Source organism: Euleptes europaea, chromosome 13 (assembly GCF_029931775.1).
Source record: "Euleptes europaea isolate rEulEur1 chromosome 13, rEulEur1.hap1, whole genome shotgun sequence".
NCBI lineage: Eukaryota > Metazoa > Chordata > Lepidosauria > Squamata > Sphaerodactylidae > Euleptes > Euleptes europaea.
This window is the reverse complement of record NC_079324.1, coordinates 40999119-41025857: the sequence shown is the minus strand read 5'-3', so window position 1 is coordinate 41025857 and position 26739 is coordinate 40999119. Positions and strand designations below refer to the sequence as shown.

At 42.2% G+C, this 26739-nt stretch overlaps 1 protein-coding gene across 1 annotated transcript in view; it reads left to right on the top strand.

Moving 5' to 3' along the window:
* The window catches only part of SPECC1L (sperm antigen with calponin homology and coiled-coil domains 1 like), a 57039-nt gene that overhangs the window by 26250 nt on the left and 4050 nt on the right, over positions 1-26739 (top strand). The window contains exons 6-13 of the mRNA XM_056859348.1: positions 2542-2615; positions 3501-3676; positions 5743-5906; positions 6663-6754; positions 7418-7508; positions 10694-10777; positions 12155-12311; positions 18970-19072. Coding sequence (XP_056715326.1) covers positions 2542-2615; positions 3501-3676; positions 5743-5906; positions 6663-6754; positions 7418-7508; positions 10694-10777; positions 12155-12311; positions 18970-19072 — 941 coding nt within the window. The remainder of the gene's footprint in view (positions 1-2541; positions 2616-3500; positions 3677-5742; positions 5907-6662; positions 6755-7417; positions 7509-10693; positions 10778-12154; positions 12312-18969; positions 19073-26739) is intronic.

Here is a 26739-nt window from a genome sequence, read left to right as displayed (position 1 = left end):
CACAAAAACTCCAACCACCACCCCCGACAGAAAAGAGGAATAATCAAAACATTAATGGACCGTGCAAGACGGATCTGTGAACCACAGTTTCTCAAGGAAGAAACTAACCATCTAAATCACGCACTGCTAGCAAACGGCTACTCCAAGAATGAAATCAGAAGGGCCATTGAACCAAACAAAAATCAGAAAACTCAAGAAAAACAGTCTCCCATAGGAAAGTTATTCTTGCCATTTATTAAAGGAGTCACTGATAGGATGGAGAAACTTTTGAAAAAACATAACCTACAAACAGTGTTTAAACCCACCAAGAAAATACAACAAATGCTACGATCAGCAAAAGACAAAAGAGACCCCCTCACCTCTGCAGGAGTATATCGTATACCTTGCAGCTGTGGAGAAGTTTACATCGGGACCACAAAACGCAGCATACAAACAAGGATAAAAGAACATGAAAGATACTGCAGACTTGGCCAACCTGAGAAATCAGCAGTGGCTGAACATGGACTGACACAAACAGGACACAGGGTCTTATTCCAAGACACTGAAAGACTGGACAATTCTACCAACTATTTTGTCAGATTGCACAGAGAAGCCATTGAAATTCATAAACATCAGCACAACTTTAACAGAAAAGAGGAGAGTTTAAGAATGAATAAGGCTTGGCTTCCTGCCCTGAAAAACCTCCAGACAAAGACAACATTCAACAATAGCCATACAGATTAGTTTTGGATTACACACATTAACAGATCACTTCAGGATACACTGGTTCCATATTAACATACCATACCCTCATTAGCACATTATCTTGATACTTACAGGACAATACTTTTGCAGGACAATACTCAGCTCAAACCCAACCCCTTTCTGACTATATATTACTCTTCCTACACCCTTGACACTGAGAGACACTGTCCTTCAGTGTTACTACTCTGAAGATGCCTGCCACAGTTGCTGGCGAAACGTCAGGGAAGAAAATTCCAAGACCACGGTTACACAGCCCGGATAACCTACAAGAACCAATTTCCCAAGAATGTTCATACCCTAACTTGTCTAGAGTGTTCTATTTTTACTACTTTCATTATCCTAGTGGGGACCAGCATATGCATAATTAGATATATGTACCAAGGTGGGAGCCTATGAGGACTGGTGATGAGGGGGGGGTAAGATGCTTTTCTTCCAGGATTTCTTATGTTCTTGGAGGCATTGATTTGTCCCCTGCCCCCTTCTTTTAACGGACACTCAGCTGTTCTGGACTTTGATTCTTTTTGGAGCATGTTTTGCCCTCATTAGACCACACTTTTCTGCACATTTAGGGAGTCCACAGAGTATGCAGAGATCCCTTATTCTGTCTGTGAGTGGGCTGTTGGCCTGATTTTTTAGGCTTTTGTCATACAGAGGCCAGCCAATTTAGATTTAGATAGGGTGATTCTGTTTTATGGGTTACTCTGCTGCTTAAACAGCATCCATTCATTTTGCAGAGTAGCAGTAGAGTGAGGCTCATTTCAGTGGCCTGCTGGTGCAACTGATACCTTCCCCTCTAACAGCTAGACACTATGTAGAAGGTAGTACAGAACAGCCCTTTCCCATACCAGGGAATAGGCTTACTGTCTGTGATATTTCCTTTTTAGCTGCCTTTGTTTTTTCTTTTGAAAAAAAGGAAATCTGGATATGTACTTATTCATTAACTACCTTTCTCTACTTAACAGGCCTAAAGAAATAGATAAACCATGTTGTTCTTTGAACAGTGAACAAAACATACATTCCATTCATTTTGTATAGCAAGTGAAAAAAACTACAGTGGCATCTTTCATGTGATGATCTTACTGCCTCTGTTTGAAAAATTGATCTGAAGTAATTGAAATCATACTCAACTGAATAATATTTGTTCCTTTATATAATTTGCTTATGTTTAAAAATGTATACATTGTGGTAGCTGGAATGAAAATACTTGATTTTTATTGCATATATCAATGAAAGTTACTAGCATATTTGGAGGGGTAGGAGAAACAGTTGAAGAATGCTTTAGGGCACGGCTTCTGAAACTTTTTCCACTTGTGACCCCTTTTTGACCAAGAAATTTTTACACAACCCCAGGTATATATGTATGTAACATAGGTATACAAATCAAACATTTACTGATAATAAACCAAATTTTTCACAACACTCTCATTCAGTTACGTGACCCCATATGGGGTCACAACCCACAGTTTAAGAAGCTTTGCTTTAAAGGATACCAATCAGTTTTGGAGTATGAAAATCCTCTCCCATTTGAATGTTTTTGTTGATATTGCTCCTTCACATATACAAAGCTCATGCTTGATATTTTTATATAACAGTTTATCTGTTGGGGGTTGTGATGGAGGGGGAACTGAGGTCCTTCTGTTGAATGCAGTCAGGATTTACTTTAGGCTTTAACAAATTGCACTTTAAGAACTAAGTGCCGCCTTGTTAGTACCTCTTTTAAAAAGCATTTCCAGTTATACTGTCTATATTTAAGTGTCTGTGGAGGCATGTGAAAATGGATTGGTTTTGTTTTTACAGATACTGTAAAAAAGCTTCAAGACCAAAAGCATGACATGGAAAGAGAGATCAAAACTCTGCACAGGCGGCTCAGGGTAGGTAACAGTTTCATGTGCATTGTTTGGGGGGTGCCTATAGTAATAGGTAGTATATGTAAGTAGCTGAGGAGCCATATGTGGCTGCTTGATATGCCACCTTCTAGGCACTGTTGCCGAATTTGTCATATGTACCATGCTCCAAGCAAGTAAGTGAGGCCATTTCCCTGTAGGAGTTGTAGTTGGCAAGTGGGTCCCATCTTGAAACAGCCACTGCAGAATGGGTAACATACAAGTCTCCCTAAGCCACAAGCCTCATTCCAGGGATGGAAGTAAAGGGTCCATCTTCTCCAGTAACACCTCACCATTTTCTGTAGCCTCTGCACTCTCATCCCAGCACCTGGGTCACAGCAGGGAAGAGTGCATGCTGGCCAGAGAGAAAAGAGATTACAACCACCACTGTCACCATGACAGCCACTCAGGAAAAGAGCAAGCTGGCCACAGTGGGGTGCCTTGATAATCTCACTGTATCACCTGAGATGCTGTGCCTCCTGCTGAGGAGAAAGCCAGCAGGCAGAGAGAGAAGTCCTCCTTCAACTCCAGATAGATAAGGGCTGGCTGAGGCACAACAGTGGTGGGGAGAGACAGCCCTAAATGCTTAGAACAAATATGGTAATTTAGAAAGGTTATAATTGTATGTTTAATATTAGTAATTATATCTTACATTGTTGTGAATGTTTGGGGTGGTTTAAAAAGCATACAGTAAATATGGCTCTTTTGCTTGATGGTAGTTGTGAATGTGGCTTTCTGTGAGTCATGGAGTACCACTGGTATGAGTAGTTTAAGCATGGGGGTGTGGTATGTAAGTACCTTTGGACTTAACGTATCTCATCGCTACTACTTAAAATCAGTTTTAAAATTTATGTTTACATTCTCTGTTTTCAGGAGGAGTCTGCAGAATGGCGGCAGTTCCAAGCTGATCTACAGACTGCTGTGGTCATAGCAAATGATATAAAATCTGAGGCTCAGGAAGAAATCGGGGACCTAAAGCGCAGGCTCCATGAAGCTCAGGAGAAGAATGAGAAGCTAACAAAAGAGTTGGAAGAAATAAAGTCACGCAAGTATGTTAATGAAAGTTGGATTGATAATTTATCTTTTCCCAAGATTAACTTAATAAAACTTCCATGAAGATAGTTTCAGAGGGTAGCCATGCTGGTCTGTAGTAGAACAGCTAGATTCAGATCCAGTAGCATGCTGGAGACCTCTGATGAAGGGAGTGTTGACTCTCAAAAGATCGTACACTGAAAATCTTACTGGTCTCTAGGGTGCTACTGGACTTGAATCTAGTTATTAAAAGAAGAAGAATTGGTTTTTATATGCCGACTTTCTCTACCACTTAAGGCAGAATCAAACCGGCTTACAATCACCTTCCCCTCCCCACAACAGACACCCTGTGAGGTAGGTGAGGCTGAGAGAGTGTGACTTGCCAAGGTCACCCAGATGGCTTCGGGTGTAGGAGTGGGGAAACAAACCCGTTTCTCCAGATCAGACTCCACCACTCCAACTTAGAAGGCTATTCATCAAGAAACGAATAGTTCAGTGATAATCTTTCTGATTTCTGAAGTACCAAAAACACACACACACAAGTTGCCATGCAGCAAAAAGAACATAGAATAAAAGACAACCGAATTCTGCCCTCATATTGTAGGAGAAGATTTGGAACAAGAGGCAGGTCTGGGAACATTTGAACAACCACCTTGAACCAAGAGGAAATGCAGGATATAAATGTTTTAATTAGTAATAATAAAAATTCATGCACACACCCTAGTGCATGCATGTTCACACCCATTCTCTAGAAGACTTTTAGAGCAGACTGGACAGGATCCAGTATGGTTACATGCCACAGCTCAACTGAGGCTGTTACTGCACTTGTATTCCCAGGGATGTAGTAAGAGTTTGAAAATGTTATTAAAAATACTGTTCGCACTTTCTATGTATTCCCACCGATGTATTAAGAGTCTGAAAACGTTATAAAAAATACTGTTCGCACTTTGTTTGGCCCCTTTAGCTGTAAGACATCTTCCAACCATTTATAAGCCGTGGTATCCAAAAACCCTTTTAAAGCGATGTTTTTTACAACATTTTCAAACTCTTAATACATCCCTGGGAATACAAAGTGCGGTAATCCCCTGGGAGTTGGATATAGTCTCCTCTTTAAAACTGCTTTTTCTCTAAGAGCTTTGGAGATGTTTGGTGGGGGGGCATGCTAAGTACCTGCATTGTTCCCTTTGGGGCCCCTCTGGGGTTTTTGGAGTAAGTGAAGAAATCCTGCTGCAGAATGTCTCATCATTTCTTTTACGGGTTTACTGACTGCAAAAGCCCCAGCCACTGGATTTGAGTTCTGTGTGCTAAGACTTGTCCCAGTAAAAGAGCACTGGTGTATTCTGTGACTTATTTTTAAACACCCTCTGCCCAAGATTTCAGTAGTGTTCTCTCTAGTTGAATTGTGTGGTGTGCAGTGTTTCTATTTCATGCAGAGAACCATGTGGCTCTAGTAAATTACTTACAGTGCAATCCTAAGGGTCGCCGGCACTGTGGTGGCTGGCAGCTGGTGTTAACTGTGGCGCTGCTAGTCCACTCCCTAAAGGGTTTTTTGACTGAGCGACAGGCAGGAAAAATACTTCATAGCTGGGTTTTCGAGGCCGCTACCACTATGGTGCCAAGAGGCCATGGCTCATGGGCCCCCTGCACAACCACAATGCACCTGCCCTTGGGTGTCAGAGGCAGCATGGCTGCAGCAGCTCCCAGCCACAAACAAGGGGAACGGGAAGGCGGTTTGAGACCTAGACCTGTGCTTGCCTGTTAGTGTGTAGGTGCCCCTTTGGATCGAGCCTCCAGAGATGGGGTGCCTGTTAGAGGTCAGCCACAGAGTGTGGGCTTTGCTCTCCCCTTTGGGTGTTAGTGCAAAGTGCTTGCCCGGAAGCGCTGAGTGCTCTCTCTGTGCTTTTCCCACCACCAAACTGCCCTGTTGCTCTCTCTAAGTCCACACATTAGGGAGCTCCTGTGCTGCACGCCCTACCTCATATGTATATCACATTCTTTTGACACAAGCTCAAGATTCAACTTGCCTCAGCCTATAAGAAGCGTTTTCTAAAAAGTTAAAAGATGATCTTGCTCTGGTTTTCAGACAGGAGGAGGAGCGTGGTCGTGTTTACAACTACATGAACGCTGTTGAAAGGGACTTAGCAGCTCTGAGGCAAGGAATGGGGTTGAGTCGCAGGTCATCCACTTCTTCAGAACCAACACCCACTGTAAAAACTCTCATCAAATCCTTTGATAGTGCCTCACAAGGTAATGTTTTGTTAAATTGTAACTGCCCAAAATAACTTTATTATTGTTTGATTACCTCAGTATATTGTTACTTACAATGCAGTCCTTTGCAGAGATAATCTTCTATTGAAGTCAGTGGTAAGTGTATACAGCGTTAAATATAACTCTGTAACTTAGCGTAACTCTGCTTAGGATGACACTGAGCAAATAAGACTTCTAAAATAAATATTTGTTGGAATTTGGGAAGCCCATAAGCATACCCATTCAGATGTTCTCAGTCTTGTCTAACTGTTTTCAATATTTCTAGCCCTCCTCTCTAAAAACCTTGCCCGAGGAGGCAAAAACTTGAACTTTTTGTGCCCTGTGGTGTTAAGATGCCTTGCTTGTATTGTATTAATTTATATAGCTGTAACCTATGGGGAATGCTTGTTTTGCCCCTAGCTTTTAACAGAATGCCAGTGTAAAACCTGTTCTGGGGGCTGAATAGTGTTTTTTTAAAAAAGCATTGTCCACCAAAAGGGCATGTTTCAGTTTTTGCTAAGAAAATGTCTGTGTAGGTAAGTTAAGGTGGGTTACTTGCATTCATTTAAAGTTGGAGATGTGTCGGTTCCTAGACATGTCAGTTGGTCCTGGATTTTCCTCACATGAAGATATACCCCTGAATCCTAGATGTTACATCTAGGACACATATTTGCGCCATATGTGTGTTTCAGATGAGAAGAGGTTTTACCATAATTTTGTGAAATAAGCATGCAACTTTTGACTTTGTTTTGATAGTTCCTAGTCCAGCTGCAACGACAATACCTCGTACCCCTCTGAGCCCAAGCCCTCTGAAAACACCTCCTGCAGCTGCAGTATCTCCGATGCAGGTAAGTGGGGGGGGGGGATGAGGGCATAGCTTGAAGAAATTCTGAAGGTTAGCATATTAAATACAAATACAAGACAGAATGTTTGAAGGGCAAAGTGTCTTATTTATTTCTCCAAAGAACTCAGCGGTAGTTTACCTTCATTATGATGTTGTGAGGTAGCTTAGGCAGTGAAAGTGACAGGCCTGAGATGAACCCAGTAAGCTTCTTGTCTTAGTAAGAATTTGAATTAATGTCTCACTGATCCAAGTTCTGCTCCCTACCACTGTAATACTCTGTACTACTGATGCTTACCACATTTATGTACCTTAGCTTCCATATTTGCATCACCAGTTCAGCCATTACAACTGTGATGATTACTTACTATAATGATGCAGCTAAAAACTAACTGAAATGCTCACCCAGTATCTGTTGCTGTGTACTTCGTTGGCTGTCATCATGTATTTGGTTGGCACTCCAAAGAAATGCATTAAGTCTTGTAAAAGCCAGATAAGACCATGTGGGGAGGGACCCATGCTGCTACCCTGAGACCCTCAAGGGAAGAATGGGATGAAAAGTATAGATATATCCTAACATTCAATAATGTAAAGTAGTTTTGCCATTTATTAAAACAGAGTTTAACGGATTATTTCTGTACCTCTGAAATAATTGTTGTGTTTCTTTCAGAGACATTCCATAAGTGGACCAATATCTACTTCTAAACCCCTCACAACTCTGTCAGACAAAAGGCCAAGTTACGCAGAAATCCCTGTCCAAGGTACATGTGTTTCCATTATTCTAGTAGTGCCCTTCCAGTCTCTCAAAGTATTTCATTATTATGCAATAGGTGCTGTGGGACACAGGCAGGACAATGCTGCTACAGTCATCTTGTTTGTGGGCTTCCTAGAGGCACCTGGTTGGCCACTGTGTGAACAGACTTCTGGATTTGATGGACCTTGGGCTGATCCAGCATGGCCTTATGTTCTTACAAGGAATTTTCCAGAGTACAAGAAGCCTTGCCCTGAGAAATTTCTGATCCAAAATTTAAATCAAGGAAGATAACAGTAGAAGAGGAGGGCAGGGGAGATAAAACAGGTGAAGAATGTGTTAATTGCAATTGCACATTTCAAGACTTAGCTTAGGCTAAGGGGACTGTAATCAGAGGTAGCAAAGAGGTCAGTCTTTACCTTATCAGTCTCAATATATTACTATTAAGTGGTCTCTTACTCTTATGTAAAATACTGTAACTCAGTGATATAAATAGTGCATTGCATGTTAGCCAGTTAGGTCTTCATTTGTTGAAATCCTGAATCTGATACTATAATGTAACATCCTGTGTTGTGACTGAGGGATATGATTATCTTTTGTCAACCTATACTGAAGAATGTTATGGAAAAATATAACATTTATACTTCATATGAAAGAGCTTGATGAGAGAATAGATGTGTTTGGATTTTGCAGTCAAATCTGTGAGTTTCAGGAGGACAGCACTGGTGGAGGAAGGAGGAGACAAATCAGATTGTATGAAGGATGAGCAGGAGAAAAAGTTGTGATAGCAGGAGAGGGTGAGCAGCATGGTCCTGGAGTTTGGGGTTAAAGGTAGAATGAATATTGGATGATAATTGAAGGGGAAAGATGAGTCAAAGGATGTCTTTTTGAGAACACAGGAAATGGTGGCTTGTCCGAATGCAGTAGATAAAAGGTTTGAAGGGGGCAGCAAAGTCTTGAATGGAGACCAAGGAAGGGATGATAGTTAGGGAGGCCTTTATGGTGAAGATGCATTGGTATGGGTCAGGGAGATGTGGTTGTGTTGCTTAGCTAGATAAATAGTAGACAAGTAGTAGATGATGATGATGATGATTTCCTTGGGAGGTGGTAAGCTCTCCTTCCCTGGAGGTTTTTAAGAAGAGGTTAGATGGCCATCTGTCAGCAATGCTGATTCTGTGACCTTAGGCAGATGATGAGAGGGAGGGCATCTTGGCCATCTTCTAGTCACTAGGGGTGTGGAGGGGGGAGGTAGTTGTGAATTTCCTGCATTGTGCAGGGGGTTGGACTTGATGGCCCTGGTGGTCCCTTCCAACTCTATGATTCTATGAACGTGTAATAACACTAAGTCCGCCAACTCTATTGTTTTCTTTCAGAGTTGTTTTTTGAATTTGAATAAAACCTGAAAATTATGGCTAGGATCCAAAGAGCCACTTAAGGAGCACTCAAGGCTTCTGTTCTGCCAGAGGAAGTTCTGACTGACATTTTCTTGGAAGAATAGAACCCCTTGGTGCCAAACTGCTTTTGAAATTCCCTTCATAGCATGGGGTTTTCTGCAACCAATGCAGAATCCAGTGTTCCTTTGTATGAACACATGAAACTGCCATATACTGAATCAAACCCTTGGTCTATCAAAGTCATTATTGTCTACTCAGACAGGGAGCAGCTCTCCGGGGTTTCAGGTGAAGGTGTTTCATATCACCTATTACCTAATCCGTAACTGGAGGTGCTGGGTATTGAACCTGGGGTGTTCTGCATGCCAAGCAGATATCCTGCCACTGAGCCATGGCCCTTCCTATGGCATGAATGTGGAGAACTGGCTGGTTAGTGCAGTATTTTCACCATTTCTTTAAACCCCACCAAAAGACAAATTTTTTAAAAAGCCATGGCAATAAAGTACATTTTGTATCTGATGTTTGTTTCTCCGTTTCCTTTTTTCTAGCACTTGTAAGCTAATTTTTCTTGTAAATTTTCCTTGCAAAGTGCCCTTCCTGTAAGAATGAATGGCTCTTGTGAGTTGGGTGTAGTTCTGTGATTTACCGGTATGTCTATTTGAGGGCCTTAAAATAGACATTTCTCAAGAACAATTTTAATATGATAAAGCATTGAGCTTGGCTTTTCTATCCAGAACAATGTCAGTTACACACCTACAATGTAAAGCCAAAAAGAATTTATATCAGTCTTTTGTGGTGGACTTTCTTTGTGAGTAACATTGTGATTGTTTCGTATACAGATTTATATGGCCCAGGCTAGCCTGATCTCGTCAGATCTCAGAAGCTAAGCAGGGTCGGCCCTGGTTAGTATTTGGATGGGAGACCACCAAGGAATACCAGGGTTGCTGTGCAGAGGAAGGCACTGGCAAACCACCTCTGTTAAGTCTCTTGCCATAAGTCAACTGCAACTTGACGGCACTTTACACACACACATAAATATGAAACTTGCAGTGTCGTACTTCGGACCTGCTTTGTGTGTTGCTAGCAGTGGTCTATTCAGAGAGAAAGGTTTTACACCATTAATGGGCAATTTGTATGTATGCAGATCAACCTCCATGTCTGATCATAAATGACAGTGGCTGTGATCCTATGTAGCTTAAACACAGTTGTGTAGTATGAGCAGTGACTTCCCTACTTCCCCTTTCTTGATTTAGTCTCCAGTGAACCCGCGAGGAACATCATTGGGGTTAAACTGGGGAACCGTAGTGGGGAAGGGGGGTTGGCAAAAGTCACCTTTCCCTTTTACACGTGGAAGTGCCTACCGCAAGTGAAAAGGGCTCTTGGGATCCAAGCCAGCATATACTAAAGTCCTTCAGGCTAGTGACAAACTAAGTAAGTAAACCATTGTAAGCTAATTAAATGTTTTCTACTTCTAAGCAAACAGACCTAAGACGGAGTAGAATGAGATCATAGAGTGGACTGTACTAAGTTCTGCATTTAGAGGATATATTTTAACACTTGCCCATTTCTTTAGAAAAAACAACAACCCTCCTTGCAGCTAGAACACTCGTATAGCAAAGAGAGGACTGAGTTACTAGAAGTTCTTTCCCTTATGTTCTAGTTTCTTATTTAAAGGCAGTTTAACGTATTCCTAACCCATGGTCTGAAGTGGTACTTTCAATCCTGTGATCTCATTCCTACCTTTGCATATATCAGGCCTGAGGAGACTTTTATGTGAGATGACCCCCCTTTCCTCTCTGTACAGATCATCTGTTGAGAACTTCCTCTACCAGCAGACCAGCTTCTTTGCCAAGAGTGCCTGCCATGGAAAGTGCCAAATGTATTTCTGGTAATAACATGGATCTTCAGTATTGGTGTTCAGAGTTATTATCTGCCCCACCCTATTTTTGCACTCCTCCCCCCCCCCGTGGGCCACTATCATGCTCTTCCTGTACTATATAAGATATAAAAAGGAGTTGCATCTTTAAAGACTAACGTGGTTATTTGTGTTTCATGACACTGCAGTGTCAGGCAGAGTGGGGTGTTGCTCTATGTGGACTCTGTTGTGAATATAAGCCTCTGTATTGTGGGCATGCAAGAACCCCGTGGTGCAGAGTGGTAAGCTGCAGTACTGCAGTTCAAGCTCTGCTCACAACCTGAGTTCGATCCTGACGGAAGTCGGTTTCAGGTAGCCGGCTCAAGGTTGACTCAGCCTTCCATCCTTCCAAGGTTGGTAAAATGGGTACCCAACTTGCTGGGGGTAAAGTGTAGATGACTGGGGAAGGCACTGGCAAACCACCCCGTAAACATAGTCTGCCTAGTAAACCTCAGGATGTGACGTCACCCGGTGGGTCAGTAATGACCCAGTGCTTTCACAGGGGACTCCCTTTACCTTTGTAGTGGGCATAGTGCTGGAGGATAGTGGCCTGGCTGTCTGAAGAAGGTTTCCTTCCCTTGGTTTAAATGTACAAGACAGAAGAAAATTAGGACTGAATCAGGCAAATATGACTGCCCATTGAAAGTATCAGAAACTGCTACCATAATTCTAACTTCAAAGGCATATATTTCTGGAACAATTTCCTGCACTAATTAATATCTAAGTTGCTGCAGTAAACATTCTGTCATGAAGGCAGCATTTACAAACCTAGCCTCCTCCTGGGCAGCAGGATCTATACTCTTGAAAATATGGGGGTGAATATATTTAAATGCTGCCACACACAATCCCTCCCAAAAAAAACCCCTCATTTTTACTCCTTTTGGTAAATTTAATGCCAGCTTGATGTTGGGTTAGATGGGTTTGCTGGATACCCAAGGTTGGCTGGGATAAATAAAATATATAGATAATGGAAATATAATTTATTTAAAGCTCTATTTCAAGATAAAAATTATTTAAAAAGTGTTACAACAGCACAATGGCATTTCCTAAGGTTGATATCTATAACCATATGCCAGACGCATTTCGGCCTGTTTGGCCTTCCTCAGTGGTCAATTAAAACCCATGTAAAACATACACACATTTACAGATATATATACATATACAGACAATATATATCAGACCAGGCATGTATATAGGTTGTATAATATATTACCAATTATACAAACATCTGGTAAGATTGTCTCAAGTTATTACACTGGGCTGTATATGTCTCCCATATAAATTGTGTCCATTATCAACCAGGTAAAACAGAGAGATGGTTTCCAAAACATTTTTTCCCCTCCGTTTCAGTGTCTCGACGGAGCAGTGAAGAAATCAAGCGGGACATCTCTGCTCCTGATGGAGCAACTCCGGCCTCTCTCATGGCCATTGGGACAACTTCACCACAGCTGTCGCTCTCGTCTTCACCTACAGCATCTGTCACCCCTACAACACGTAATAGAATAAGGTACATATAGCTTGTTACTGCAAAGCCTCAGTTGTTCTTCATCTAAGGATATCTTGAAGAGTTGTCCTTGGAGAGGTTCTTTTACGATTTATGTACTTTTTTTGGTAGATAAAAAGTAGAGCTTAATATATAACAGGAAAAAGCAATTTCTTAAACTTCACTGTACACCCAGCAGGTTGATCATCCCATGAAAACTGTTTATCTCATAATGCAGTAGTAGTGGATTGTATATGTATTTTTAAAGGACTTAGGTGAAGGCGGTAAGAGATATGGAGACGGGTAAATAGCTAACATAGTTGCAATACAATAAAACAGTCCCACAACAAAACATCCAGCAATAATAATTAAGCACATCCTCTGAAATCTGAAAGTCCCATTCTGATGGTTTTCCTTGTGAGCCTGCTGTTTTGTATTTCAATGAAACTTGAGAGTAAGTTTCACTGGCACAAAGATCCATAGGCAGAAAAGGGGGGGTCCCTCCTACAGAAGCCCTCTATCATGTTGCTCCTGAGGGTCTTCCATGCCCCAGGAGCATTATTTCAGAGGGCATTTGGGGGTTCTTCAGGAGGGAGAAGGCGAAGAAGTTATGCTTTGTGCATGTAATTTAGATGGGATACAACTCCATAACAGTTTTAGTAGGGAACCATTATTCTATGATGTGACTGTGCAAACTAGCCCTGAGATTCTCAAGATGTCAGGTTTGGTGGGTATGAGACACACAGGCCTTGTTTTGAAGCAGCTCTTATCTTCACTAGATTTTGCACCTCTTTAGCAGTACTTCAGCTATACCTGTGGGCTAGTAGCCTCTTTGCCTTATCATTCAGCTGTTCTCCCATCAGAAAATCAGTTTGGCTTGTGGTCCAAGTGCTCACAGATGCTGAGCTTAAGCTAACTGCAACAGCAGCAGACTCAGGGACAGCCATGGCAAGGGCCCTACACCAAAGGGAGCGCAGCAGGGTTCCACAGGAAGCACAGTGAAAAGTACCACACCACAGTGGCATCAGGGGGTGGGCTGGAAAATGGGCCTCGGTGGCGTCTGCAAATTATATGAGGGATTAATAACTGTCACAGAGAGCATCATCTGTCCATACTCTCTTGCCTGTAGATTCCCCAGCATCATTGTGTGTGGGAGTCCCACCCTCAAATTTCAGTCACAATTCCATTTGGAAGTACTGTCTGTAGACAATGCACTTGGCCTTGCTTTTTCATTAAGGGTTCGTGAAGTAGATTAACTGGCGGGTCTGCTGTCGCATCCTGTGACTCCAGACAAAGAGGCCAGAGCTGTTGGTCAAGGCGCATGGCTGCTATGTGTTGTGGTACAAAGGCCAGTATGATATGCATTTTGTCCTCCAACAAGATGGGTGAGATGGCACACGGTTCTTAGGGGACCAGTTGCAGATGTCTTTGGGAATCCTGCCACCCTAGCTAAAGAATGCTGCTGTGGCGGCAACCTTCCCTGCCCATGCACTGGCAGGTCTCTCCATTACTGGGTACATGCAGAGATCTCCCAAGCATTGGGAAATGGAATCCATGGGCAGGTTCTTTCTTGGTATGAATGGCTTGACAGCAGTAGGCTTGGCAACACCAATAACAATAAGACAAACGGGTGGCTCCTGACGGTGCGCAAGACCATCATGAGCTTTTAATGATCACCTGTTGTTCACCCAGATGTGGGTGGGTGGTATTTCCTCACCCATCATCAGCCTGCCAACTGCCTGCTTGCTTCCTGCCCAAATACACATGCTCCCAGGTTCAGTCCCAGCTGGATGTGGTTCTTGATGCTTCAGGGCAGGGGTCCCCAACCTTTCTGGCCCGTGGATACCTTTGGAATTTTGAAAAGGGGTGGTGAACAGCCCAAAATGGCTGCCTCAGAAGGTGGAGCCAAACACAATACCTCCATCTTTGCTTTGCAAAAGAATTGCGGAACGGGAATGAAAAGAAGCAAAGGATAGCTGGTGGTGGATTAAAAAGGACAGCTTGAAGGGGGAATGGTGCCACAAGCACAGGTGCTCACCACTACTCCTGATCCTCCAGTGGCTGTGGCTGTGACGGCTTTCTCATTTGAATGAGGGCAGCTGTTAATGAGCCCTGTCTTGTAGTCCTGCCCACATTTTGCAATTCTTGACAGTCACCAGAAGAATTAGAAATGGGTGGCATGTTGGGGAATCCTGCTTCCTGGCAATTGAACTCAGCCAGCAAGAGTACTTTTGGGGTTATGGCAGTTGTGTTACCCAGCCACCGTGAATTCATAAAGATGGGAAGCTCCCTTATGCCTTCTCAAATCCATTCAGCTCCGTTTCAGGAGTGGAGAGGTTTTTTCACAAGCCTGCTGGCCACGGTGCTCTTAATTGCGCATGCCGGGTACTGCATGGAACCCTCTGCCTGCAGAGCAGGTACATGAGCTATTAACCTTGCAGTTGGAACCACTGCTGGTTCAGGAATAGTGGTACAACAGCCATTGGCCACCAAAACTGCATTGCATGGTATCTTGGTGGTATGGGCAGACCAGTTCTACTGGGCTGGGCTCCTGGTATTTGGACCCCTGAAGTAGCTGGTTCTGGTCTTTGAGGATATGAGACTAGCTATAGGTTCTGCTGTCATCTACCTTGGCGCATATGCCTCAGTATTCTTGGTAGTATAGGTTACTTTCCCTGCTGTGGGCCCCATAATCGATGTACTGGGTTGATTCGCCTTCTCTGTTGGGCCCCATTGTCCCTTGGCACTTCTGCAGCTTTCTGAGAGCCAGCAACTCTGAAATGAAGGCCAGCTGGGCCATCTCCAATGCTGCTCCTCTCCCGGCTGCTGCCTTTTGACCAGGTTTTAGCTAAACTATCTGTTGCCTTTTGTGATACCAGTCTTGGTAGGCAGCAGGGGGTTCCCCAAGCACCAGCTCTCAAATTGATATATAGAAGCTGTGACTGGGTACACAAGCACAGGTATTTATATGCTGCTATATATTTTAGGAGCCCCGTGGCACAGAGTAGTAAGCTGCAGTACTGCAGTCCAAGCTCTGCTCACGACCTGAGTTCGATCCCAACGGAAGTCGGCTTCAGGTAGCCGGCTCAAGATTGACTCAGCCTTCTATCCTTCCGAGGTCGGTAAAATGAGGACCCAGCTTGCTGGGAGTAAAGGGAAGATGACTGGGGAAGGCACTGGCAAACCACCCTGTAAACAAAGTCTGCCTAGTAAACATCGGGATGTAACGTTACGCCATGGGTGAGGAATGACCCGGTGCTTGCACAGGGGACTCCCTTTACCTTTATATATTTTTCACTTGAATACAACTATGATTTTAATGAATGAAATTGCTAATGCCTATTTCTGAGGGTGTACATTGTCTGGTAAACCTTCTGAGGTTTGAAAGTTTGTATAAATCTTTTTTTTTAAATTCCCTAGTAGATCTTCACTCTTTCTGTGTTCATTATTAGAATATCCTGGGGGATGGGAGCGAATGAAGGCCTGTAATGCAAGCTTTGAAACTGTTAATCAGGCCTTGGATTTGGAATGTAGGTGACCTAACAGACTCATTTATAAGATTAATATTTGTTGTAAGCCACTTCTCATTGTGTCCACACAGTTCATTTCATTTGTTTCCTGCAACACTATTTTCAAAACAAAGAACTTGACATAAACTGCGTTCCTTACAGGAATTTAGAAACAAACTGTACTGTTCTCTCAAGAGTGTTATGCATGTTTAGCTTTTTAAAAGAAAAAAAAATGATTCAAAGTTCCTGTACGCTTTCTGTTCATCTACTGTGTTTCTTTATCTTTTATCATTGTATGTTTGCTGCATCTGCAGCCTAGTCTGGATGTAAAGCTACAGTTTAAATGTTTCAGACAAAGAAGGCAATACTGACTTTGAGCATAAAGAAAATTTAATCACGTAACATGCGTATGAGTACAAAATGGTGAAAGCTACCAGGTGGTTTTTAAAAAAAAAGTTACTCTAGAGTCTGTGGGGGGAAACAGTTTCAGTATAAATCAGTGATGGGAGGTAGAATTTATTTGAAGTCATGGTGAAACATGGGTAATGTTATGTTTTGAAATTCAAACTTTTTAGTATGCAAATATTATTTTAAAAACTGTAAGTCTTGTATTACATAGTAGAGGAAGACAGGTTCTCTTCAGAGTATCCCTTCATGTATAGGCAGTGATGCATAGTGCATTTGTAGATAGTCTGGTGACAACTGCTGGTACAGGTTTCGCTTCATACACACATTAGGAAGCTATACACAGTTTCATCTTCCCTGCGTATATTACACATGTAACAAACAAACAAAAAAAGGCAGACATGAAGTCATCACTTGTGACCATCTTCATGCTTGCTGGGGAGTAATTCTTACACAGATGGGCCTTCCACTTAAGATTCAGCCATAATTCACAAAGTATTGATATGAAGCACAAGTATTTCCTTCCCTACCTCAAGAACTGCTTCAAAGGCTAATGTGCTAGGAAATATTTTTGCTAGCTATTATAGTGCAATGTAAAGTTTCAACTATATGTATAATGTTAAAATTTAAAATATTACCGTGTTCGCTAATGAAGTCCTATACATAGGAAACAGGCATCTCAAGAAGAAGGCTAGAACTCTTTTTGACATGCTGGTTGTCTGCATACAAGAACTTCTGTTCCAAATGGAAGAGACTTCTAAAGTAGTAAAGAAGCAAGTTTACTTCCTCATCTGCCTTTTGTGGGAGTTGGGCCATGGTCATATTTTACGAAGAGTCTGTGGCAGTGCACACAATTGAGCAGAAACTTCCACCAGTCCTATTGAAATGAACAGAAGCTATGCAGGAACATTTCTGGGCTCTTGCTTAGCTCCCAGTAAAACAAAAAGGACTTAAACATAGGACTAAATTAGACAGGACAGCTATTGACATGCAGAGTTGTTGTTGTTGGGATTTTTTATATGCCGACTTTGTCTACCACTCAAGGGAGACTCAGACCAGCTTACAGTCACCATCCCTTCCCCTCCCCACAACAGACACCCTGTGAGGTAGGTGAGGTGAGAGAGCTCTAACAGAGCTGTGACTAGCCCAAGGTCACCCAGCTGGCTTTGTGTGTAGGAGTGGGGAAACAAATCCAGTTCACCAGATAGACCCCCGCCGTTCATGTGGAGGAGTGGGGAATTCACCCGGTTCTCCAGATCAGAGTCCACTGCTCCAAACCACCGTTCTTGACCACTACACCATGCTGGAGATGATATATTTTTTAAACAAAACCAGAGCAGGCTGGTGAAAGGAAGCAAACCCAGCCCCCCCAATACCTTACCACTCTGCGCCCTAGTTGTTTTACCATTTTTCTTTCAATCTGGCTTTGAAGAAAAGATATTTATTTATTAAAATATCTCCCTCCTTGGATCAAGGCAGCTTGCAGTAATAATTAAAATGTTACAAGTTAAAAAAACCAAAAGGAAAAAACAAATCCTAAATTCTTCCCTTCCACCCCAAATGATGCCTGCTGCTCATAGTCCTTCAAAAGCCCCAGCAAACAAACAGGCATTGTAGCAAAGATCTCCAGGGGCGGGGTTACCCATGACCTCTTCAGGCAATCCCATTCCACAGAGTGGGAGCCACAATAGAGAGGGCCTGGGGTCTGGTGGATACCAGGCACAGCTCTCTTAAGCTGGGAACAGCCAGCAGGTGGCAGCCTGAAGACTATAGTTGGCGCACAGGAACATATGGAAGGAGACAGTCCTTCAGATATATGGCCCCCAGACCATGATTGGGTTTGTAGGTCATAGCCAGCACCCTTGAACTGAAATCAGAAACAAATTGGCAGTCAATGTGGTTATTTCGGAATAGGCCACATGCTCTCCCATTGTTAACCTCTGACAGTAGTCTGGCTGCTGCATTCTGGCCGTGTCATCTTCCCACACATAATAGGCCATAAAAAAAGCATCACGTGAAATCACATGCTAAGAATTTCCACCTTTGCTCTATTTTGCTGGCTGAAGTGGAGCAGGAAAACTTGGAGAGAGATAATGCATTCTTTTTCTACCCATTATCAAGGGTAGGAGGGAGACAACAATGGGGTTCCTGATTTCCTGATCAACAGCCAGACGTCTCCCATAACATGTATTTCCAGTCTAATCGTTTTGAAGAAAGTAGCTTGTCAGTAGTTAATACTCCAGCTTGCTTTTCTTCCAAGGTGACATTTCTTAATCAGCCATAAACTGTCAGGAGATACTATCAGTTTATTTTCTAAATTCAAAGTAAAGCTGTTCAGAATAGCTTAATGTTCAGTTAGGATATGCCTCAGATACTATGTCTAACCATGGCTATAAGAAAGTGACATGCATCAGTCCTCCTAAAGATTAATTTGAATCTATTTTAAAGCATTCCCGTTCCATGTGAATGTATCCCCATGAAATACACACAGGAAATTATCCTTTTTGCTGTTTACCTGGAACATGGCAGTGTCTGGGTCAGTGGCAGGCAGATTGTTTACTGGGAGTTGGCTTCATGGATCCTGAGGAGGAAGCAAGAATGCATACAAAATATGGCCTAGTCTACAAGGTTACCATAAATGACTTAGCTTGGCCCAGCACAATTTAGATTTGAAGGCTGGGGGAGATGGCAAAGCCCCTTTTAATTTTTTTTAACCCATGTAATTAAGAAAGGGATGCATTATGAGCTTTAAACTTTTTTTCTTCTAGAGAAGAAAGGAAAGATCCGTTGTCTGCTTTGGCAAGAGAATACGGAGGTTCCAAGAGAAATGCTTTATTGAAGTGGTGTCAGAAGAAGACAGAAGGCTATCAGGTGACTGTGGCTTAGCTTTGACACATTGCCAATTTAGGAGCATCTGCCAGAAACCTGTAGCACAAGTGAGGCTGCTCCCCAGTTCACTGCATATATTGTGAGGGAACTGGGTGTATATACTGTACTTGCAGGAACACAAATCGTAGCTGTTATTAATAGTTACTCAGTTACTTCATTAACATAAATGCATCTTCTAACAAAGCAGCTGGTCCCTTATTAAAGGAGACTAACAGTACAGTCCTAAGGAGAGTTACTCCAGTCTAAGCCCATTAATTTCAATGGGCTTAGACCTTGTGTAACTCTGTATAGGATTGCACTGGTAAATTCCTAGCCTCCCTTTTACACACTGGGAATTCCCATTATGTAGTATTAATGGTGAGAGAGGGTTTACTCTAGTAATAGCTCTCCAAATGTCAGCAGTACAGTACTTAAAAGGAAGAAGATTAATTCATGTGTAATTTTTTTCATGTGTCTTCATGATGTTGCTAGTAAACTTACACAGAGCCAGAAAGAACTACAGAGGTTTGTCATTCTCTTGTTCTGTGGTTGATTTATGAAAACACAAGGTTTTTCAGACCAGTAAGGCTGTGAACCATCTAGTTGAATTTGTTTTGGTTAACTTGTATTAGGAGAGTTTAGAATTCTCAAGCACCCAGAAGTTGTTTTTTTCTTTTCTTTTCTCTTTGTCAGTAGCTTGAGCCTCACAATACAGGGGGAAACTGAAAGACCACATAACAGGATGGGGAGGGGGGCATGTAGGAAGGCAGCTCTTTCAGTACAATGGGGGACTTCGTGCTGTGTAGACAGAGGGCATCCCTCCCCTGCTTCCTTGGCATCTCTGCATTTATCAGATGATTCTATTTCTGAACATAGGCCCTTGTTTGTGGAGGTCCCTAACTTCCGCATTTGTTGTTAAAGGCAGGATGCTAGATGTTTCTAAATAAATCATAGAAAGAAACGCCCCTGTTATGTGCTTTATCGTGTATCTGACAGTTGTCTTAATTTACCGCAGAAAAGAACTCCAGTTGTCTTAATTTACCGCAGAAAAGAACTCCAGGCTTTTATCTTGAACAGTCAGTCCCAAAAAGATGGTTGTCTTGCTGTCAGTGATCGGCTGCTTGTTACCAATCTTCCTGGAGCCTTGTAACAGGCGGGGGAGGGGGGGGCAGACAGACTACGTCTGGCTGCTCGAGCTGCTTACGTGACTTTCAGCATAACCTCTTCCATGCACAGTCGCGTTATGATGTGTCTTCTATTGAGCCAATAAGCTGGTTTTGGGAGGGGGCAGAATGTGCTAATCTGAATGCCACACAGTGGGGGAGACTCAACTTCCTGCACATAAAGACACTGGCAAGTTAGACACAAAGGTTCAGCCTGAGCCTTTTCAATTATATGTTGTACTTCTACTTTTGAGCCATTATTTCTGCAAAGGAGCATTCGTGCAGCAGTTCCCTGCCTGCAGACTGTGGTAATACAGTCCAGGAACAGCTTTACCACTTGGCAACGGTCAGCATGTAAAATGGCCCTTAAGTGCTCCAAAACGCTTTCTGCAGGTATCCTCTCAGCATTGCAGATTTTCAGAGTGTTTAATGGGGATGTGTTTTGAAATCTAAAGTTCTTAACCAAAGTGTTGGTGTCGCTATCGTAATATTTTTGTGGTCCCTTCTTGTATTGCTGGGGCCTAAGCTTATTTAAGTGGGCACTTGTACAGGTACCACGGAAAGAACAAACAGGGTCTGCACCTGTACAGAACAGCATTTCAATCAATCAAGTTTTATTTCGATACAATATCAGCTCTGAATAAAAATCAAAGTTAGGTTAAAATAATAAAATAAAATAATAAAAAGTTGATGATTCTGGGAGGGATGATTTGAAGAAGAGGAGGAAAGATCTTCGATGGGGAAAGGTTTTCAATTAGCCGTTTACAAATCCCACTAGACCGGGGGCAAAATTTGGCTACTTAAATGGTTATCTCCCGAGAGGAATCTGCTAAGGGAAGGGAAACTTTAGCTTCTTCCAATCTCCCAGGAAAGGAGAGAACAGCATTTAGAATATTACAGAGGAATTTAGGTGTCTTTACTGCCTTCCTTATCTTTCTGTGTATGCCCTTGTCCTCACCTGAGGTTTCGGTAATATTTTTTGGGCAAGAACAGAATTACATTACACTTTTTATCCAGAAGGATTTCCCCCCCCCCCCTACATTGCCTCGTCTCCAGTCTCAGATCATCTCAGACTGAATAGGGTCTCTTCCCCCTATGGAACGGGCAAAGTTTTAAGAAAGGTTTGGCCCTGCCTTCAGAGTTCAGTGGGAAGAACAACCCTCATCAGGTCTGTCTTATCTCTGAAGAGAAGGCACATCCAGAAGGAATCCAGTGTTCTGTTTTGCTTTCAGGTTGTTTTTGCTGGCCTGCACACCTAAGGCAAAGTGGACCTTGTTTTAAAAGTGCTTAGGTGAGGTAGCAAACTCCTGCCACCATTGGAAACAACTGCTGTCTTTTTTGCCTGGACAAAGAGCACAAATTAAGTTTTGCCTGTACTGCCAACATTTCACTAAATTGGCATGGTGGATTCTGCTATATAAACCGCGTGTCATATAAACTGCATGTCGTATTATGGGAATGAACTCCATGGCTTTAGTGCCAGCAAGATCCTTTGGACAGTTGTACTCACTTTCACCCACTACACCATGCTGGCTATCTGGATCAATGCTAGAGTTGGGTTCAGTGGTAGTGTTGTCTACTTTTAACAGAAGCAGTCTGTGGCACATGATGTTCTTGGTTTTTCCCCGTTTTTATTCTAAAGAAGAGTGTGTCCGATGTTGGACTTATATGACTTAGTTTTTTGGCTCACTAGTTTTAAATCTAAGGTCACAGGGCTGGATTACTTGACTGCAGAAATTATATAAAATGAGGTTAAGACCAAGCAAACAGGTCTTGTTGAGAATGATGCCAGTGGAGACTGAGCTACATTGCTGGATTACTTTAAGGCAGACTCCCAAAGAACTAAGAGTCTCAAGGGTTGGTTGTGATGCTTGGTACTTTTATGGTGCTGGCAGGGAAGGCATTAGTTTCTGCCTGTATGAGATAGTTTCTCTCTATACTGTAAGCACATCTTGAATGTGATCTACAGGATGGAGAAACATCCCCACTGAGACGGGAGAAAGAAAGAAAAAACTGGAGATGAAGAAAGGTAAAAAAGATGGAGGAAATCCAGCTCACAATCCATTAAGAAAAATTATTTGTGAAGCTTTTACTGCAGTTGTAAATAATGGAGTGAGAACTAAGTTGCTCTTCCCTCGGGGCATGTTTGTTAATGCTAAACTCTTTAAAGTGGCCAGAGTTGGCACCAGAAATCTTTTAGATTAGCCCTAGAAGTCTCCTAAAGATTTTCTCTACAGGCTGAAGACTCCATACGTGTGCCTGTGCAGTGGCCACGAAGCAGTATGTTCCCCCTCGACTACCTTTGGTCCTCTGGCTAGAGGCAGAGGCAAGTGTTATCTTTCCCTCGCCTCGACAGTCACAGAACACCAGAAGTGATAAATCTGTATTTAAACCATGTGATTTTAAGAACATTGCTGGGGTTTCATTATGTTGTAAACCACCCTAATTTTTCTTCAAGGAAGGACAGTAGAATGGAATTTTTTTAAGCTGGGGTAGCAGTTAAGAGAATGATGCATGATCCAAGAGGTCTGGTTTAAATCTCATTTCTGCCTTGAACCTGCTGGTGACAAGCTACTTTCTCAACCTCAGTCTCCCACTTGCAGTTTAGGGATAACACTACTAGCCTACATCATAGGACTACTGTTAAAGATTACAAGATAATGCACATGATGCGCCTTGAACCCTAAAATGCTATGTTAATTCTAACTATTAAATAAGTAACAATTTCCCTGATAGATTGGTTATTTCTTGTTGCTTTGCCAGAGATACCCAAGCTCTTTTCAAACCCTGAGCCTTGGAAAAAAGAATATTGCACATGTTTATCTAACTGGCATTAATCATGTCAGTGTACCATTTTAGATTCCCGACACAGTATAATCAGCAAAGAGGAGTTATTTTATGAAAAAGAAACAGATACCCTGTTCAGGAGACACACCAAGCCCTGTGAGCAGTGAACAAGTATTATATGGCAAGAGTGACTAGTCAGTCATCTTCCAGTATAAAAGCACATACTGTTTGGTTAAAAAGTTGCTAAGGAAGATATTGGGAAAACTTAGTCAGTTACTATGCTTAACATTGGAAAGGAATTGCTTCAAACAGGAAACATCTTGGTGCTGCCGGCACTATTCAACATTCAGGGAAAAGAGCTTTTACAGTGTTATAAATCCTACTAATGAATCACATCACAGGGCCACAGGTCAGCTAGAAGCACAGGTACTTTTTGCCTCGGTTGGATATGATGAATCTAAGATGGGACAGCACCATTCACCAAATTACACAGCAAAGAGGTGGGGCAGATAGCAGTCCAGCACTTATACCAGCTTTGATGCTCCTTCCCAGAAAACAAGGATTGCTCAGGATGTTCATACAAATGCTCATGCTGCAGTAGAGGCTTATTTCTTAGCAATTATTACCTATGTGGCAAGGCGGTTGTCTTCCGCCTTCTGCTGCTCAGTGAGCCTTGCATTTACATGCCTCCTAGTCTCATTATTTGAGCAGTTGGGGAAAGGCTCTAATATATTGATTAAACCCTATTTAAGATTATATGTTGGATTTGTTTTTGCACCCACTGAAATAAATGGGCTTGCCCAGGAGCACCTTCTACTTGATTGTCCATTATTTTTACATGTTGTCACAGGGTTTGTGGTGCTTTTGTATTATGCACTTTTGAATAAAACCCAGTTCTGACTAAACTGAAAGGCAGACTGCTTCAAGATGGATGCCACGTACTACATCCATTGACAGAATATTTGTTTCCATTCATATCACTCCAACCCAGTACCCCCAAAATGATTACATTTCTTAAGGGTGCCCTGGTATTTTATCCATCTAGTACATTTTGACCCCACCCTTCCACCAAGAAGCTCAGAGTGGTATACACAATTCTTCCTTTCCCATTTTATCCCCACAACGATCCTGTGAGGTAGGTGTAGCTGTGAGAGATGGTCACCCAGTGAACTTCACGGCAGAAAAGAGATTTTAGCCTGAGTCTCTCTGATCCTAGTCCAACACTAACCACAGTACCACACTGGCTTGATTTGAGATTAGGACTACAAAGCCACATATCCCAGAGGCAACATGTTGGCTGAAACACAGAGAAAGGGAAGGTGATTGTAAGCCTGTTTGAGACTCCTTAAAGGTAGAGAAAATCAGGGTATAAAAACCAGCTCTTCTTACAAGTACAGACACTTCCAGTACCCATATTCTCAGTTTTCTGGGCACCTAGATATTCAACAGGACTAGAGACTCAAATCTTGGGCCACTTAGAGGACACTTCTAAGAAGCCTGACTACTTTCCTCACAAAAAAAATCCATGGCTTCTCCTCAGGGTCAGTCACTTTGATTTAGTTTCCTCAGCACTGATCCCCTCAACGTTTAGGTCATCCTGTTGTTCTGCACAGGATACAGTTTCTTTGGTACTACAGAGCTTAATTACTTTGATTTTAATTACGTGCAAATACCAGAGTTCATCATGAGAGTGTATTCCTCTAAAAGCAATTAGTTGATGACGGTGAGATGTAATGGGACCAATCTTGCCTTCATCAGGGATGTGTGAGGTAGAGTTAGGAAGCACTTTTTAAAACACATTTCCACTTGCAATTATTCTGCTTCAGGCATCCTCTTCTGTATATAATAAGGCCACATTATTCATTTCTCATGGATCAAGCTAATTCTTACGCACTTTGCTCAGTATTCTTCGTAACCTTTGCTGTCATTTTCTTTAAGTAGTCCTACATTTTATAAAAGAAAAGTTAAAGCTTCAGACCTGATCCAGAAGCTTAATACTTAATTTTGTCTAAATGTTGCTTTGGTTCTTCAGGTGAGTTTAGCCTAATGGTGTCAGTGTCTGTTGCACATGTATAAGGCTGTCCACATGTCGAGATAACTGAAGAGATCCTTAGGGAGAATCATGTGGTGGTATCAAATAATTACCTTCCCATCTAGTGCTTTTATCTTTGGAGGATCCAGCTACTTTCCCATTACAACACTGCATTTTCCCACTCTCCAGCCAAGCCTGTAGTAAAATGACTTTATTCTCAACTGTTGCCCCCATTGTTCCTGAAATAGCTCTCTGTGCTGTGGTTGTGGGTGGCTTACTTTTCTCTCTTTCATGTTATTCTTAGTCCAAACTAATGACATGGGGTGGGGCTCACATTGCTAGCCAGCTTGATGCTCGTTTGTCATGTTTTCACATTCTGAGAGAAACACGGTAGCCTACCACGCATTCACTTCCTGGCCCACATAGATATTTTTACATATACCAGAATGACTTTGCTGACACAAAGTGCTCAGTTGAGAATTTAAACAACTGATCAACACATTTTGTCGATCTCTCTGAAATCTCACAGCAAAATGTTAGATACCTCATGTCCTCATGTTTGAGCTTCTTTCGGAGGAAGATAAGACCTGAGCACTTAGTCACAGGTGACTTCGCAAATTGATCAAACATTGATACTGACCGCATCGAGTTTGCCGTTAGTCAGCATTCCTGCCATAAGCCTGCGCTGTTGTTGCAACTTCCTGTGCAGCACTCCGACTTCAGTCCATTGCCTTTAGCTGACTTCTACCTGCTGTGTTGATTGAGTTAATGTTTGTGGCTGACATTAAATGATTGCCGTTTTCTACTTTGAAAGCTATAATCCGTAGGAAATAGTGCCCCCTCCTGATTATGTATATTACAGACAGACCCTAAGAAATGATAAGTGGAAAGGTGTTACGCGATGCTGGTACAGCAATCAGTCTCAAAACACACACAGCTGTGAGGTGATTACAAAGGCAGTGCAGGTGAATGCACAAACATGTGTAGGGACCACAGTGTTAGGCATTTCCAGTAACATCTATGACAAAAACATGTCCACCAGAGTGAAAAAAGTGCCTCTGTTTGGTATTCCTTAACAACCGTTCTTTCTAAACACTTCATAGCTCTTCAACTGCCGCTGGTTTTTAGCTGTTTAATTTTACCCATATAGATTGCCTTAAAGTGTTTAAAACCTCTGAACTCCTTGTAAAATGCCCACTATGAGATGCGTTTTAGAGGGCTCAAAAAGTAGCTGTAGCACCTTGGTTAACCAGTGGTCAAGGTCCTTTCTGTTGACATGTCAAGAAATTGTTTTGACTTTAAACACTCTCCAATGTTCAGATTTTTCTAGAGCGGGATTGGTGGGACATAAAAGGCCTTGGGTGGTGAGGTAGCAAGCTCTCTTGAATTTTCTCATGAGATAACTGTTTTTAGAAGAAAAATACTCCCTTTTTCTGGTCATTCAAACTCTAATGTCTTTATTTAAAAAACCAGGACTCAAAAGTCCTTAATTACATCAAAATTTTCACTTATTTGGTTGGGAGGAAGAAGTCTGTTCTTTTTCTCTTATATATAGCTCTCAAGCTGAGTTGTGAGTGGAAAAGAGGCTTTTTTTACACACTGTACAGGATACTAATAGTGCAAGCCTATGCAGTACTAGTACTCCAGTCTAAGCATGTTAAAATTAATGGGCTTAAACTGGAATGACA